This window comes from Lagopus leucura, unplaced genomic scaffold, assembly GCF_019238085.1.
Source record: "Lagopus leucura isolate 7727_CA_CO unplaced genomic scaffold, USGS_WTPT01 Super-Scaffold_100012, whole genome shotgun sequence".
Taxonomy (NCBI): Eukaryota; Metazoa; Chordata; class Aves; order Galliformes; family Phasianidae; genus Lagopus; species Lagopus leucura.
In genome coordinates this window covers 149,990-167,227 of record NW_024962267.1, presented here as the reverse complement: position 1 = coordinate 167,227, position 17,238 = coordinate 149,990, and the positions used below count along the sequence as shown (strand labels likewise).

General features: G+C 39.8%; 1 protein-coding gene across 2 annotated transcripts in view; it reads left to right on the top strand.

Moving 5' to 3' along the window:
- Nucleotides 1-4,298, top strand: part of PLA2R1 (phospholipase A2 receptor 1) — a 37,269-nt gene extending 32,971 nt beyond the window's left edge. For both annotated transcript variants that reach the window (XM_042874814.1, XM_042874815.1), the window contains 5 exons: nt 135-275; nt 705-821; nt 1,236-1,412; nt 2,067-2,096; nt 2,343-4,298. In XM_042874814.1, coding sequence (XP_042730748.1) covers nt 135-275; nt 705-821; nt 1,236-1,412; nt 2,067-2,096; nt 2,343-2,557 — 680 coding nt within the window. In that variant the 3' untranslated portion in view covers nt 2,558-4,298. The remainder of the gene's footprint in view (nt 1-134; nt 276-704; nt 822-1,235; nt 1,413-2,066; nt 2,097-2,342) is intronic.
- Nucleotides 4,299-17,238: the final 12,940 nt, after the last annotated feature.

Here is a 17,238-nt window from a genome sequence, read left to right as displayed (position 1 = left end):
GATTTTCTCTTTGAAAAATAGAGACATAAATTAAATAGAGTGCTTATTAGCATTATTCCAAAACAACATGTGGAATGTTATATTAATGTGTATGTTGTTGTGCCAATAAAACTTTGTTGCTTCTTCTATGACAGAGAAGAAACTCATTGAGTATAAAGGCTTATGTTCAGAAAAACCTGTTCCCTGGATCAAATTCAAAAACAGTTGCTACAGCTTTAACACCGTTCTGCAAGGCACAAGTTTTGATGCTGCATATGAAGTCTGCAGAAATCAAGGTAAGTGACTATTTTATAGCTACAAAATGTAATTGTGATATAGTTAGGAAAACAAAACAAAACAAAAAACAACACACAGATTTTCTGAAATGACTGAAGTCACAGCAAGTGTTTCCTCTGGTTCAGGAAAACACTACTGGAGCTCATTAAGCCAACTATGAAATCGAAGGCAATGTATATCAATAAATGGTCTTTTTTAATGAAAATGCTGTTTTCTGGTGTAAGATATAAAATGTATTTATCCCCTTTCAAACTTGTTTTAAAATCAAGTTTTGTATTATTAGTTGCAAACTTCAGAACTTACAAAGCATAAGAAGGCTTTTCAACATTTTCAAACAAGATTCTCCATACCAAATCTTGAAATGCAGTGCTACATTTTAATCGTGTGAATTGCTTGAAAAAGAAGTCTGTTCTGTGTTTAATCTGTAGGATCTAATCTTCTAACTATCAAAGATGAAGATGAAAATGCCTTCATTCTGGAGGAGTTGCACAGTTTTGGTTATTCTGTGAAAATGGTTTGGCTGAATGTCCTGCATGTTACAGACAGTAAGTTTTATGTGGAAGAGAACTGAATGTAAGAATCTAGGATTTTTTTTTTTAATGCTGATACAACCATCTTACAAAATACTGTTACTTTTTGAGATTCTTGTTCTCACTGTTTACTATTTGCTTACAATGTACTAAAAGGATGTGATTGTACTAGGATTCTGAATGGTCAGTATATGTGCATGTATGTGAGTGCCTTTACTGGCATGTTGAAGAAGCTGTATGGATTGTGTCAACTGCATTATGTTTTTAAAGTATTCAACAAAGAAAGGAACATAGTAGCCAAACAGGGTAGTAGCCTGGCATTGCTTTTGTACAGTATTGTGAACATGCACGTGAAGGTGAGTTCAACTGAAGGAGTTGTTTATCAAAACACAATGGCATTTTACAATGGTTTATTACTTCTGCCCTTAGATGAAACAGTTTCCTGGTCTGATGGCTCTCCCTTAAATTATTCTAACTGGGGCATCAGGGAGCCTGAATTTGATCATCTTAAGGGGAATTTCTGTATCAGCCTGAGGACTGCGGATGGTGTATGGCAAATATCTCCATGCAGAGAAATAAAGGGATTTGTTTGTAAAAAGAATGCAGGTATGTGTTTCCATTGAAGGAACTGATCATGTTCTTATAACTGTTGTTTTATATTTTCTTTATTGCTTGCTTAGTTTTCATTTAAATAGTCTTTTTGTTTCCTATTAGATAAAATACCCATGAAAAACAAACCAGTGAGGTTAGCCTTCTGAAGAGCCTGGGCATTTCTTTTGTTACTGCATACTGTGACAAACTTGCTCTTGTGCATGTGAGCACAGCCCTTGGTATAGGCAGCTGTAGTGAGCAGTAAGAAGATATGTACGTGAGGGAGCTGAAGTGTTCTGAGAGTCCACTCGAATTGCCAGAATCACTGCTGGACCCAATAGCTTGGTTCATCCACCACTGCACACTTCTGCTTACGTATATGTGCTTTCTGCAGTGGATAAATGCTGCTGCTCGTCTATGCCACAATGCCTGTTAATATATTCCACTAAATTTAAGTGATTTTATACAGGCAATAGGCTAGGCCATATTTTACCTGGCCTATTGTAATCCTATTAACATGGGTAAAGTTCAACAAAGAACAGCTGGCTCTTGCATGTTTCTGGATAGATTGTCTTCTGAGTATCAGTGGTACACTGAGTGTATATACTAAATTTTGTTAGTACTGTGGATAATTTTCTGACAGTTCTGGGTTTCTGGGTTCTATTTCAGATCTTAATGCGGCAGAACCCTCTGAAAAATGTAAGTTATTCTTTTTTACTTTCTAAATTTTATTTATTTTTTTTTTTTTTTGTAAGGAGCAATAACATGTTTTGAGGTGATACTTCATGAGATCTCATTTAATAGTGGGAAAAAAAAATTAATTTAAAATGCGTGACATATAAAGAGTAATGGTGTTTTATGTGGAACATCTGAATTTTTGTACTTAAAATTATATGTGGTTATAACTGCATTTGTGTAATAACAGTCTCTGCTTTTTCCTTTCAGCATCCTACTCTGGACTTGCTGCTCTGGCTGTTCTCGTAACGTTTGTGATGCTGGCTGCTGTTTCCATTTTTCTGTGGTGCCTCTACAAACAGAACAACAGATTCTTCAGCAGAATACTGTGGGTCAGAAACGCCTATTTTCCACAGATTAATTCTGACGTTCCTGCTCTGGAAGAAAGTATTCTCATTTCTGATTTTGAGAAAGATGACAATTAATCAGTGGGGAGAACCAAGCAGTTATGTATTCTGTGTTAAATTCCGTGTCCTACAGTGTTTTTGTTTTTGTGAGCCAGTTGCTGTCCAAGACCAGCTCCATGTCTTAGCTGGTGGTCAGAATGCCTACATGGTGCTGGAAGAGCAGCGAAGCAGCAGCCGCTGTTCTTTCCCTTCTTGTGAATTTGTTCCATAAGGTTTACAAAGCGAGCAGTGAGGAGCTGAGCACCAGTCGTACCTGCTCTCACAGGCACCAGACCCAGGCTTCCTTGGTGGCAGAGGGTCTGTGCTCCCTTCTCAGGAGACTCAGGGCATGTGCTTCTGGAGGAGTCCTTGCACCCTGGTGGGGAGCATGCAGGGGCTGCTGCACTTGAACCTCTTATGCTTTGTAGTAGAACGTGGTGAGAATGCACAGAGCCATGGGGAAATCGGCTTCTTTGGGGAAAGCTGCAAACTAAAAATGTTCCGATACCACAAATCTCAGACTGCTCACATGGAGCAGTCATGTCTGTGCCCCCAAGCAGAGAACACTTCTATGCAGCTTCTTCCCTTGGGAAGGTTTGGGCCTCTTGGCTTTTATTTTCTTACCGAAAAAGCTGCTTATAAGCCAGTGTTAAAACTTGTCCTTGAATTTAGGAACTCTGAAACCTACTCCAAGGCTTATGGAGTAGTTCTTCCTAATGCCTATTCCATCCATAGAATGTACTCTTTCATTCCGTGGATTCTTAGCAGGTGGATTTCCAAGTTTGCTGAGACGAGGTTACTTTTGATTGGGAGTGTCAGTGTTGCCATGATGGCTAGTTTACATTATGAAATACCTTTGGCTTGAGATACAGTAGCATATGGATATTGTTGTCCTGAAGTTAATATATTCAGTAGAGATACTTCTGGTGCACTTCTAGAGAAACAATGTTATCTCTCACCTCGGTCATTTCAGAAACTGAATCTCATCAGCCTCTTTCAAAGACGCTTTGGAGCAGTATCTGTTTGAAGGAAAACATTATATGAATCTTGTTAAAGTTACGATAATAAACTGCTTTACTGCTCACTTACAGTGCAACTTCAAGCAGTGTTTATGTATGTTCTTCTGAGACCCTGCTCTCCACACATAAGGATGATACAAGGGAGAGCCACATCTGCAGTTGAGAAAGGGTGCTGCCCTCTCTCGCCTAATTCCTGTAATCCCACGTAGCACACCTTCAAGGGCCACATTTCTCTGGTCATATCAAGGTGCTAATGGTGCTAATACCATCTTTCATTGGTCAGTTGTTCTCCTGGCTAATGTCTGTGCAAGACCTACAGATTCAGGTCATGGTTCTCGACGGTGGATGGTTCTATGGATTCCCACACTCCCAGTCTTCCAGTTACTTCTGTGAAAATATCAAAACCTTTCATGGAGGACTTCTAAATTATTTCTGTTGTGAGGTGGGGAAAAAAAAGGAAAGCCAAATTTCCGATCACAAAGAGTTACCTGAGTATTGAATAACTGTGCCATTAGTCATCTCTAAAAGCTGCTCTGAAGGGCTGTGCGTGTTGTCATGTTGGTTGGTTTGTTATGGCATGGACTCATTCTAAAAACTGTGCAGGAACCCTAAAATGGAGATACGTTTGTGAAAATTCAGCAAGCAGCCAAGACCAAATGCAATGTTTGTGCACATACAGGGGAATGTATGACTTCTTTCCAGTTAGATTTCACGTAGCAATTCTTTAGATATGACCAAATAAATGTATTTTCATGTCATAATTATGTATAAGGTTATTTTTTTTTCTTAGGTATTTAGTACCTAGAATACTTCCATACTGGCTTACAGGATACAGAAATGTGGTTTAAAAGACTGCAGATGCATCTTATCTGTATATAACAAAAAAAGTGACCAACTCTCCCTTCCCTGTGAGACTTTCACCTGTTTAAATTTCAGCTGGAGGAGCCTAAGCAACAATCTTCTATTCATCCCATTCACTGACAAGTGTCTATGTTGCCTTTTTGCAGCAGAGTGATGTGAAGAATGTGTTTTGATTGCAAAATTATAAAATATTTTGTCTCAGAGGATGTGCATTTATCAGGCTATTATGCTGTTACTTAGCTATGCATATGCTGTCACATTTTGACATTGTTAATGAAGGTGTATTTTTTTTTTTTTCCAAAAAAACCTGACATGGATACTCTATCAATTCTTCTTGAAGTATGTTTAGTCATTTTAATATACCTGAAGGTTAGTTGTACAGTTGTATAATAAATAATTCTAACATCAGAGCAGAGAATGTTAACACTGACTGTGATGTAGGTGATCTTGGATTAAGGGAATAGTACTTCAAGCAGTGTTTTCTTCATACATTGAAACGGATTTGAGGAAATAGTGTCATAAGTGTTTATTTTAAAATATCTTTTGTCATTTAACTTTTCTAATTATAGGTGTTATTCACTTAAGGATGTTATTGCTGATTACTTCCTATTCCTTGTTCTAAATATAAGAAAAATCTTACAGTGAGAACCATCACTCCCTGGAATAATATCCTTGGGAATGTGATAATTCACATCACTGTAGGGTTTCAAGGTGCAGTTGGACATGGTGCTGGGCAATCTCATCCAGGCTTCCTTTTGCTGTGAAAGGTTGAACCTATGATTCTATGATTCTATGGATTTTACCTTAGCTTCCATTTGTTTTTCTTTAATTCAAGATCCCCTACCCCATTTCTGGTCAGAGTACTTGGTGGCTACGTTTTCATGAGTGACTGTGACAGTAACAGCAGTGAGGTTCGCTGTATTACTTCAGCTAGGAAATTAAAGCATGAATAATAACTTTTTGAGCTGCAGGTTTTTCTTTTGCCAGCTTTAGTGTCTCCCAGCAGCAATTCCCAGGCTTTGCCCCAGGTTACAGTGTTGGGAGAGGGGTAGCTTGCACCAGACTGCTTCCTGGCTGCTATACAGCTCTTCTCCATTCCTCTCTCTTCCTTCCCTAGCCTTTGCATGTGTGCACACTTGTATCTGGCTCAGGATAACAAACCATGAGGCTGCTTTAGATCTGTGCACTTCAGTCCAGAGGGAGTGTAGGGAAGAAATGCTTTTTTGTACTGTGTGTGACTTAACCTGCTCTGCTTCCCTGGGCTCTGCTGCACAAATTTAATTTAGATCCCCGTACATTTTTCTTCCATCACACTGCCCCTCCTTTAGTGCAGAAACAGGCATCCTCAGTCTCTTGTAATAATAAACCCACTGTAATGAAATCTTGGCATACATTTCCCACAGACCATTTATATGTAAGCAGGCTTTTTTGTTGAAAAGCTAAATTGCACACATTTGTTAACTATGTTCAAAATCCTCAGCTCTAAAAAAAAAAAAAAAAAAAAAAACAAAAAAAAAAAACCACTCTTCTTGAGCTATAATAATATTTCCTTTGGGTAATCAATGGAATGTTGATTTTAAAACCCTGAGAATCAGTGCTGACCTCACAATTTGATGCAGCCCTCGAGGACGTCGCTGGTAGGAGCAGTTCGCTGCGCTGGCATGTTAACATAGAGCTTTGTGCTCAGAAGCACCATCCCAGTCTGGCCAGTAGATGGTGCACACAGAGCTGACAAAATGACAAAGTGTGAGCCCTTTGCAAGTCACAGGGATCTGTTGGGATCCTTCTGAAGGTTAGTTAAATGCGCAGCAAAACTCCCAAGTTTCAACCCTCTGCAGATGTCAGTATCCCTTAAACCTGCCTGCTACATTACGACGCTGTCTTGTGATAGCTTCTCAAAGCTGAATGCATCATAATTCTGTATGTTGTTCACACTTTCAGAGCTGCCGATCTCTTTCTGTATCTATTATCTCATTGCAGAATGACTGTGATTTGGATTCTGATTTTAGAACCTGGAATGCTACCACGGAGGTAACACCATGGTAATTTATAACCTGATTCTGAACTGCAGTGGCTTCTGAAAGCATGAAGCTGGATAATAGTGAGGATTCTGCTGCTGTTTCCTTTGTTTCCAATGGTTATTTTTGTTTGTTGGGTTGTTTCTCTTTTCTCAAACTCAACCAACAAGACAACTCTCCATTCTGATTCTTGGAAATAAATGCTTCAGACCATAGTTTTAGTAGAAAGGGGGCTACCCTGTAGATACAAGATAACTGAAGTTAACGTGTAGCTGGCTAAAATTTACATTCCTTTGCATGGCAGCAGAGGAAAATGGGGAAAACTTTCTCTGAACTGGTTTTTCAGATGACCGGGGTATGTATTTGGGTTTTTCTTACATGGATCTTCATTTCAAGAAATTTAGAAGGTTCTAATCACATTATAGAGAAGAAAAAAAAGTCTTTGTTTATTCTGTATTTTTTTCGTCAGTGTATACTGAAAGTCATCCCACCAAGCTATATATTCAGGCCATTTTTTTTCCTGAAGTGTGATCATAGACCTTTGAACCCGGTAATAACCTGATTAAATCTGCTTTGCTACTTCCTCCTGCCATAAACTCTGTGTGTATTGCAGCTGAGAAGCACCAGGAAAGCCCTTGCTGGGAGCTGAGAGCAGGCATGCACATAGCTAAGGGAAGAACTGATTCTTACCTCGTCAGCAGCTTTGTGCTGCACGGCTTCACAGACGCTTGATGTGGGACTGCATCCTAGAGCTTGACGCTTCATTCAGGTGTGTAAGCAAGATCTCTAATGCTGCATGCTGTCTGTGAGCTGGGAGAGATAAAAACTAACATAAAGTAAAATAACGTTCCCAGTTACGTATGGCTTAATTTGTTACAGTCCTGTCACAGACTGCAAATAATTCTGCTTTAGTTGCATTTGTTTCTCTTGGGAAGTTTTTGCTGATGCTTGCATGCTTACCTGTTACCAACCTTAAATCTGACACCTACCAGTTTGTGTGATCTAATGTTGTACTTTCTAGTATATAAAATTCCACAGCATCAGAAAGATTCTTTCTGGAACGTCCTGAGAAAAGGTAAAGTTGCAGCAGCTGCTGCATATTCTGTCCTGGGGATCATTAAGAGGCAAACTGAATTACTTTTAAAAATTATTTCAAAAGCAAATACTGAAGATGGAGCTCAATGTGCAGGACATTGCAACTATAAAATCTGTAAGGTGCCTCGCGGTTGAAGGTGAAAACGTGCTGGAGCATCCTGCAGGCTTTCTGTTTGGAGAGAACAAATTACTAGTGTTCTTACTGATACCTTAGCTGCCTTTCCCTTAAAATGTGTGTGGAATAAATAGAGAGGGTCTTCTCCCCACGCAGTACCCAAAATGGTTGCTCAGGCATTGGCTCTGTCATCACACACTGCTGGGGTGCCCAGCCCAGAGGCACAGCCCTCAAAAGCACAGGCCATTGGGTATGGCAAGAGGAGGATGTGGTGTGGGCTCTCTTCTCCTGTCCTATACCATCCATGGCCCTCTAGAGCATGTCTGGTTGATGATTTGGACTTTACCAATATTTGCATCTAAATCTGCTTTGTTCTTAGGAAAAGCTTAAGGCAGATATTCAGTCTCAGCTGCACTTATGGATTGCTCTTCCACTTGGTCTAATGTGAGTCCAAGCCTGGTGTGGGGAGATAGGAGAGAAAGAACTAACCCCTGATGAAAGCAGAAGCATTAGGGGAACAGGGATCAGTTATTGCTGTTAGCTGGGACAGGTAGAACAAGGAGCAAACAGCTAGAGGCATGGTAGGAAATATAAGAGAACCTTAGGGAGAGCTGGACTGTACAACAGGCACTCATCAAAGCACTGTGCACTGCTAAATTTGATAGCTGTTGTTTGGAAATAAACAGATGCACAACTGCTGCTGGGGAATATATTCAGAATGCTGCTGGATGTCCCTTTACAGCTCAGTCAGGGTAAATGTGAGTAATCCTCATCTGAAAATACTGGTATGTGAAACTGCAGATTCTTCATCCCATTTTCTTCTAGCCAGAGTTTAGGATGCAAATTTCATACAGCTGGGGCATGGGGAACACCTCTGGTTAAATCTGCAGTTTACTTCGTGATAGAAAGGGGCAGTTCTGAAATGAGCACAGCTGAATCATCCCACTGACCTACTACAGCAGCTGGTTTGGGCAAAGCACCCAGCCTGCCCTGGGAACCCAAAATCCACATGTGGGATAGAGGAAGTGAGTGGCATTTCGCTCACTAGGAGTGAATGGCTCAATAAAGCAAAAGCTCAGAACCAGTAAATGACCAGTAAATGTAAATAAAGAGATACGTGCAAACAATTTTTTTTTTTTTTTTTTTTTTGCTTTGTTTCTTTTACTTTGTTCTGATTTGTTTTGTGTTCCCAGTTTAGTCACAGACTCAGGAGATGAGATGCCTGATGGTCAATATACCAGTACCAAAAAAAAAAAAAAAAAAGATGCTCACGTGTCATCTCCCAAAACCAGAGAGGTTAAAAGAAACCCTTCAGAGCCCAAACACCACTCCAAGGTTTTCTTTCTCAATCCAGAGACAGAGACAATCAATGGAAACTGAAAAAGGCTGGAGTTTCAGCCTTCCCAAAAGACAAGGACACCCACAACAGGCACACAAGGCTTAATCTAAGGTGCATAGTGCTGTGTCAGTTCTCGTGTTTATTATTTTTATTATTTTTATGATTGCATCCTAAAGCAATTGCTCTTTTGATCCGTGTTAGCTGCTGCTTGGGGAAAGAACAATAAAGATCACATAGAAAATTAAAAAAAAAAAAAAATTCTGGCTGAAGGCCAAAACTTCACAAGAGAAGGCTGAGGCCTAATGTGTTTTGTTTAAGGTCTTTGTTTCTGATAGATGTTGTCTGGATTAGGGAGGATGACTGCACTTTGAACAAAGCCGGCTGGGGAAGTCAGTTAGTCAAGTATTAACCCTCTGAGGAGCAGACTGAACTGTGCATGAGAAACATTCTGAGAAAACATCAAAAGTAGTGTAGATTTCTTCCGAGAAGTACTGTGGCTTGTATTTATATAGGATAAGGTGGAGGCAATTTGTTGTATACGTGACTGAACGCCTCAAGATGGGTAACTGTCCAGAACTCGTTCTCTCCCAGTAGCATACTTCAGCAGTCCCAAGGCTGAAACGAGCCTAATGTTCAGGAATTACTGTAGGGCATTAGCAGAAGTTAGGCATTTAGTGTGATATAATTCATAGAGGTGAGAAAAGATTATTGTGAGCCTGCTGGACATGTTGTAATAATGCAAAGTAGGATTTCACTGGTGTAAACTGGGAGAGAAATATTGAACTCTATACTCTGCTTTAGAAAATGTTATTCTGAAAGTATTGTGATAAATATTCAGATACCTAATGTTAAAAAATAAAAGAAAAAGAAAAAAAGAAAACTTCAAAAAAAAAAAAAATCTACCAAGAAACAAGAAAAGAACCACCTTATTGGGGAAGTGACTGTACAGCATGTGCAGGTGTTGTGCAAACAGTAAAGGAAGAGTTAAACACAGGCAGTAGAACAAAGTACAGTTTTATGCTTAACTTGTGGCCGGTCTTAGCTATAATTATAACATGAAAATGATGCTTTAAAAATGATTATGAAAATAAAAATCCTGCCTCAAAAAAACAAAGATGAGGTCAGAAAAGAAATTCAGTAACAACTTCCACCATTTGCTTGACCTGTTGCGGATCTTTCCCTTCTTGATGCATTGGTTGCAGCACAGGATGTCAGCTCTTAGCAAGCAACTGCCAAAACAGAGGTAACAGAATGTGTAATTGTTTAAAACTAACTGCTCACATGTGATGCTGAACTGATTTTTTGTTTTGTTCCCCTGTAATTCAGGGTGTTGTCATTTTAGGTATCAGACCTGAAATGGGAAAAGTCTTGTTGTTGCTAGACAAGTGGTTTAAAGCTGAGTTGCTTAACAATTATTTTAATATCAGAGATGTGTGTATTTTTGACTTGCTAATGCTGTAGGTTGTATTATAGGCTTAGCAGAAGTAGCCAGCAGGCAATATGGTGATCAGCAGCTTGCCTTCTGAGCTTGCCCATTATCTGGAACTCTAGTTGCGTTGCTGCAACTTGTCTGTGTGTGTACTGACAGCTATTACAAATGATGAAATGAAGTCATTATAAAGTGTGCCCTTTCCAGAATGCTTCTACAGTCTCCTGTCCCTACTAGGACTGATTTAAATTGTAGCTGGTTATGTAAAATGGACTCTTAAAGTATTGTTATTGGAAAGCATTAAGCTCAACCTTTTCAGAGTGACCAAGAATGAGATTCTTAATATGTTACAGTGAGCTTCAAGATCAAAGGGGAAATGCATGCATTTTGACAGGAATTAATGCACAGGGACCCAGCCTCAACTCCTGCTGGTAAAGTGCTGGTTGTGTGAGATGCCTTAGGCTGTGGGTCCTGCTGAAAAAACAAACAAACAAACCACCAAATCAGGTGGAATTTTGGACATGTGCAGGCATGCATTGCTTAGGCAGCTAAAATAGCAGTAACAAACGTGGCCAAATGACAGCAGAACAACAGTCCTCAACTCCAAGAATCAAATTGCAAAATCAGTGTTTTATTATTAGTGGAAAAACCCCTTTGCAGTAACAGTTTGAAGTACCTCATTCCATCACTGTTTAGGTGCTTCTAAGGACAGAGATACATGTTTGCCAAAAATTTGTCTGTCGATTTAAATTCCAGAAATATTTTTTCCAAACTAAATTTGAAGAAATTTTGTTCTCAATTCAGAATAATAACAATAAAAGGAAGGAGCTAAAATATGGTGCCATCAAATGGATAAAGAAGCTGTACTTTCAGTTTGGTATTGGGTTAAAATATGAGATTACTATCCAAGACTCACTGAATTACAGCATTGTTATGGTGTTATATTAAGGAATTAACAACCTTTCAAAATCTGGTATTGTTTATTAAAAAATGAGATGAAGTCAACTTCAATTTAAAATGATCTCTAGCACTGTTCATGCTTTATTTTGTGTCCAATTATTATGTTTAAACATGTTTTCCTAGAGGAATAAAATACACTCTGACTTGGAGTCTCCACTAACTTTTGCTTCTGAAGTCAAGATTCTTGGCTTGCCTTTTGCTCATTCCAACTTCACAGTGTCTGTCATGTTCTCTCTTGCAGTTCTCATGGCCATAAAAGCAGAACGTGGAACTAAAGGTTAAGGATAAATGCTTGAGTTTAACCAATACAGCTACAGTTGCCTTAAGGACTTACTTCCGAAGGCAGTGGTTGGATCATTCTGATTCAGAGGTAGGATGAAAATTACGTTCAATATTCATGCCTGAGTAAAAATGAAAATCATTATACCTCTAGCACTTTGTCTTTCTGAAGACTTCAGATTGTCAGATCAATTGCTAAGTGCAAGAGGAACGTAGTCTAACTGTTGGACTTTATACAAATGAGTAAATGTTCAATGGGTCACAATGAGAATTTAAGACAGAAACTACTCCATTAGTAACAGTACTCATTTGTGAGGAACAGAATGAAGAAGATCTAGACTCCTTTTTTGTGCTCTAATAAATATTTTCATACTTTGAATAATAAGGTTCAACTCCTCTGAGAACTTGCTTTAGATTTATGGTTACTGAATTTACCTGGATTAGTAAGAGGTTTAGATTCCTCTTAAAAAAGGGATTTTGTTTGGGTATGTCATAGCAAATATATCCAAATTGCCAATCTATTTGTTAAAAAAGAGACAACAGCATCTTCTCTCTCTTTCTGGGAACAGTCCATTGAGAAAGTTCAGCAAAAAAGTGAGGAACTTAGTAACACTGCACTGTCAGGACTTGCCCAAGTGTATCAGCAGCAAAAGGAAGGCTCGAGAAAGTGTGAGACGGCTGCTGAATGGGGTGCTGGTAGCAAAGGACAGAAAAGGCAGAGGAACTCAGTTTATTATTCCCCTTTATCCTCACTGGTAAGACTTGATTTCAGGAATTCCACACCCCTCAGACCAGTGGGAGCATCTGGAGCAACGAAGACTTTCTCTCAGTAGAGAATATCAGAGCATTTAAATAAATTTGGATTTGAACAAGTCTATGGGAAACAATGGACTACATCTACATGTGCTGAGGACAGACGACATTGCAAGGATACTCTCAAATATTTTTGAAAGGTCACAGTGATCAGAGGAGGTTCCTGAGGACGGGAAGAAAGTAAATGTCAGACTTAATATCGAGAAAAATGAGAATGTGAGCAACTACAAGGCCAGTCAGCATCACCTCAACACCTGGGAAGGTGGTGGAGCAAATAATCCTGGAATCTAATATGAGTTGGAAAGAATCCTTAAAGGTCATCAGGTCCAACTCTCCTGCAATGATGAGGGACACCTACAGCTCCGTCAAGTGCTCAGAGCCCTTCCAGCCTGACCTTGAGTGTTTCTGGGGATGGCTTTCTGGGCAACCTGTGCCAGTGCCTCACCACCTTTATTGTAAAAAACTTCTTTCTTATATCCAATTGAAATCTCCCCTCTATTAGTTTGAAATCATTTCTCCTTGTCCTATCTCAGGAGTCTGTCTCCTTCTTTCTTATGCCCTCCCCACCTCCTCAGATACTGAAAGCCCCCCCCCTTAATAATGAAAGCAATTCTGGAACCAATTTCAAAATATATTAAGGATCCAAAAAGGAGTGGGAGTTGTCAGTGTGGACATGTTGAAGGGAAAATCATGCCTGACAGACCTGATAGCCTTCTGTGATGAAGCAATTAAATTGATGGTTGAGGAGAGAGACGTGGATGTTAATCATCTTGCTTTTGCAAGGCTTTCAGTGCTGTCATCATAGCATCTTCATTAACAAGATGATGACAGGACAAGTGGACAGTGAGGTGAACTGAAAACTGATTGAAATGCCAGGCACAAAAGATAATAATCAGAGGCACAAGGTCAATAGTGGGGCCAATGCCATTTAACATCTTCATTAATAGTCCTTGATGTTGGACCAGAAAGCATTCTCAGCAAGTCTGCAGACAATTGCAAACTGGCAGGGCTGGTACATGGAAATGGCTGTGCTACCATTCAGAGGAATCTCAACAGACTGGACAAATCAAGAAGATGAATTTCCTAGAGTTTAACAAAGGGAAATGATAAATCCTCCACTTGGGAGTAATACCCCCACACACTGACAAATGCAAGTAAGTTCTGCCTAAGCTAGGGGCCAAATAGTTGGGAAGTAACATTACAGAAGAGAACCTGGGAGTTCTGGAGAACACTGGCTTGAATATGAATTAGCAATGTGGCCCTATAACAAAGACAACCCAACAGTATCCTGAACTGCTGTAATGCAGTGTTGTCAGGTGGTTGAGGGGGGTGATCATTCACCCTATTCAGTACTGGAAAGATGCATCTGGAGTGCTGGATCCACCTCTACTCCACAGTACAAGAAAGATAGGGATTCAGCAGAACAAGTCCAGGAAAAAAAACACAAAGATGATTAAGGAAACGGAACATTTACTATAAGAGTGGCTGAGAGAGCTGGCACTATTTATCCTAGTGAAGAGAAGGATCAGGGAGATCCTATTAATTCATCTAAATACCTAGAGTTGGGGTGAGTGACGGAAGAAGCAACTAAACTCTTCTCAGTGGTCTCCAGTGAAGGTACAAGCTGTATGTCAGTCTGTGCTGATTACATAAAGTCCTTTTTAAAAATAAAAAATTTCTTACTCTGGTCAGATGCTGGATCGGGCTGCTCAGAGAGGCAGTGCAGTCTCTGTCCTTGGAGTTACTGTAAATGTGACTGGACACAGCCTTGGGCGCCCTGCTCTGGCTGATCCTTGTCTCTAAGCAAGGGGTTGCACTAAATAATCTCCAGAGGTCTGGAGTTACCAAATGTTGTATAATTAGACTTCATAACTTAACATATGCTGTAAAGTCAAGAGTTTAGAAGCTCGTTAGTGGTTAGTACATGGGCAGAGCACTGCAGATCTGAGTCATAAGGGATCTATGCTGTTGTGCATTATCTTCAGCTTCTGAATTCTCCCTCTCATATTCTGCATCAGGTACATGAAACCAGCTCACCTGAACTACTGTGTAGTGATGAAAAGCTGATAAAAGTACTCTCATAGTCTCTCTCTGATTTACCCATGGTGTCAAGCACAAGTAGAAGTTCTCTAAACTCATTTGTACACACTGTCCACCCACAAACTTTATCTTGTTGCAAGTGTTGAGTCACAGACAGGTAGTTCTTGTTCAAGTCGCAGCCTCATGTAAGCTGTGGGTAATAACAAAAGATATTTCAATCTCACTTTCAGTGATGATAAAGCTCAGGTACAAATAATTTCTTGACAGCAGAACACCCTCAGATCAGCAGAAAGAAGCAAACAACAAGTTCCATTTGGGAGTGCCTGCTGATCTGATCTCCCAGCTGGAGCTGTCATCCTGATCAAGAGATCTCTGGTGGACCATATCAACCAGATCGCTTTCGTCCACATGCTTGCTGACCTCGTCAAGAAGCACTCGAGAGGCCTGGAAGGTAAACAGTAAGTTAAGAGATTATGTGTTGACGCTGCCCAAACAGGTCCTATTTATCTAGCTGCACACTAAATCTAGCCCTTATTGCTGCTTCTGTAACTTTGTGTGGTTCAAAGTCCTGGTGGCCTTTAGCATCACTCACCTTGTCTCCCTCCTTTTTGCCCCCAGAACAATATTAGAAATTTGTGTCACGCTGCTGCTCTCTGTTCAGAGAATGCTTGAAGAGAAAGTTTAAAGCTGCCATTAGTAGCTACTTACCTGCACTTCCCTAGGAAACTCAGGTGCCTAGCATAGTTCCTGGGGATTTCTACTCCTCATGTTTTAGGTTCCAGCTGTTCCCAATCAGCTCAGGTTCAGGCAGAGGCTCTGCTGACTCCCTCAGAAAGAAGGGTTGAAGTACAGGAATCACCTCCTTATTGCAGTGTGTACATACATATGCATGTCACGAGGTTTTCTCTATAAATGTTTTGGCCTCTCTTTTACTCTGCAGATGCCTTTGGTCCACCAGACTCCAGTGGTCTTGGTCTCGATATATCTGGAAAAGATTTAATATTAGCTCTGATTTCTCTTACTATCTGCTGTTCATACTTTTATTGCTCTGTCACTGTGTTTTCCTTTTAATATATAGTTTGTGACTCTGGCATTTGGTTTTTCAGTTGGAGATGAATTCAACTTCTTGCTTCTGATAGCCTGTCTTGTGGTCACACTATCCTGTGTCTGCTTAGTTTTAGTGCTTCTCAAGATGTTAGCAGCTGTGCTGCATATCCTTACTATTTCAAGCTGCTCCTCTCTGTTTCCTTTTCACAAGTTTTGTCATGTCTGTGTCTCTGTTCTTTCTGAAGCTGGGTGTAGCCACTGTAATGCTTGGACTTTGTTAAACCTGGGGAATTCTGAATGTAAGCACCAGAACAGCAATCCCAACCATAAGTGGAGGATCTAGTGGAAGATCTTGCACACTAATGAGGACCAAATGAAAGACTCTTCCATGACTTCCTTGTCCAACTACTCTATGAAATTACTTTTGATGGAGTCAATGATTGTTACCCAAAGTACAGTTTCTGCAGATTCAGCACTATGTACACTTAAAGCTAGCATTTCAGTCCATGCAGAGTCCGTGTCACCTGGGGGGCTTTTGCTACTTTCCTTTGATTTCAGTGATCACTAGCAAATTTCCCTACCTTATACCAGCTAGAGTGACTCTTGTGTTTTCCGTTGATTTTATGTCCTGGTACTGTGATGTCCAACTTGCCTGGTATGCGACTGCCTTCATCTAAAATTTCCTTCATTTTTTTTCTCTGTATTTTTATCATTTTTATTGTTGTAGGTGTTCTTTCTTTCCTCATTTCCTACTTAAAAGGCACTCTGTCCATTTTTCACTCACTATTTCTGTACTCTAGCCTCTTCTGCAGTCAACAAAAGCAGAATTTCTATGCCTTTGCTCACGGCAAACTGCTGCTTCGCCACGACGGCTGTTCTTCAATTTATAGCACAGTCATATTCTTCGTGACTTTAAGTGCCAGTGGAGTAGCCCCCAGTAAGTCCATCCTTTCCACACAAGCTCTTTTAATCCCAGATGTGCTCCACATCGATCTGAAATGTTGCTCTTTTTACCATTCTCTCAGTGACATTTTGAAAATTTCCTTCTTGCTAGTCACATACACAGAGCAGTGGGGATAGTTCTGTTGGGAAGGTCTCATCCATGTTCTCCTCCAACAAGGTTAATTTGCCTCCAGAAAGGCATGAGAAAAGACAAACCACAACTTCCTTCCCCTTTTAGGGAACTGAGTCCCTTCCTCTTTTAGAGTACTGACCCACTTTGCATGGGTAAGGACAAAAAGAGCCCCATCAATCTTTCATTTAATTTCAAAAGCCCTTCTACCCAAACGAGTTTTTATTTCCTTATGAATGTTGCCCAAATTATAATTGATTTATAATTATAATTAATTATAAACTTTTTTCTTTTTTTGCATTAAATTTATTGTGTTACAAAATATTATTTTAGTAGCCAGATCCCATAAGCATATTATGAAAAATGATCTTACTTTACAACAGAAAACAGCTTTTGAGGAGATACTGAATCTATTAACTGTCAGTAGAGCTACAATACTGAGGCACAGTTTCCATTAAAAATCTACTTTGCAGTGTCAGAAACCTTTACTTAAAGTGCTGCAAAAATGTATCATTTGACGCTCACTTTAGGATCTTTAGCAGTCCTCCAAATGTTAAAGCACTGCTTTTATTATTTTGTTGTTCCAAGTGCACATAAAAATCCCAGCAGGAATCAGAGCCAAACCAAGGCAGG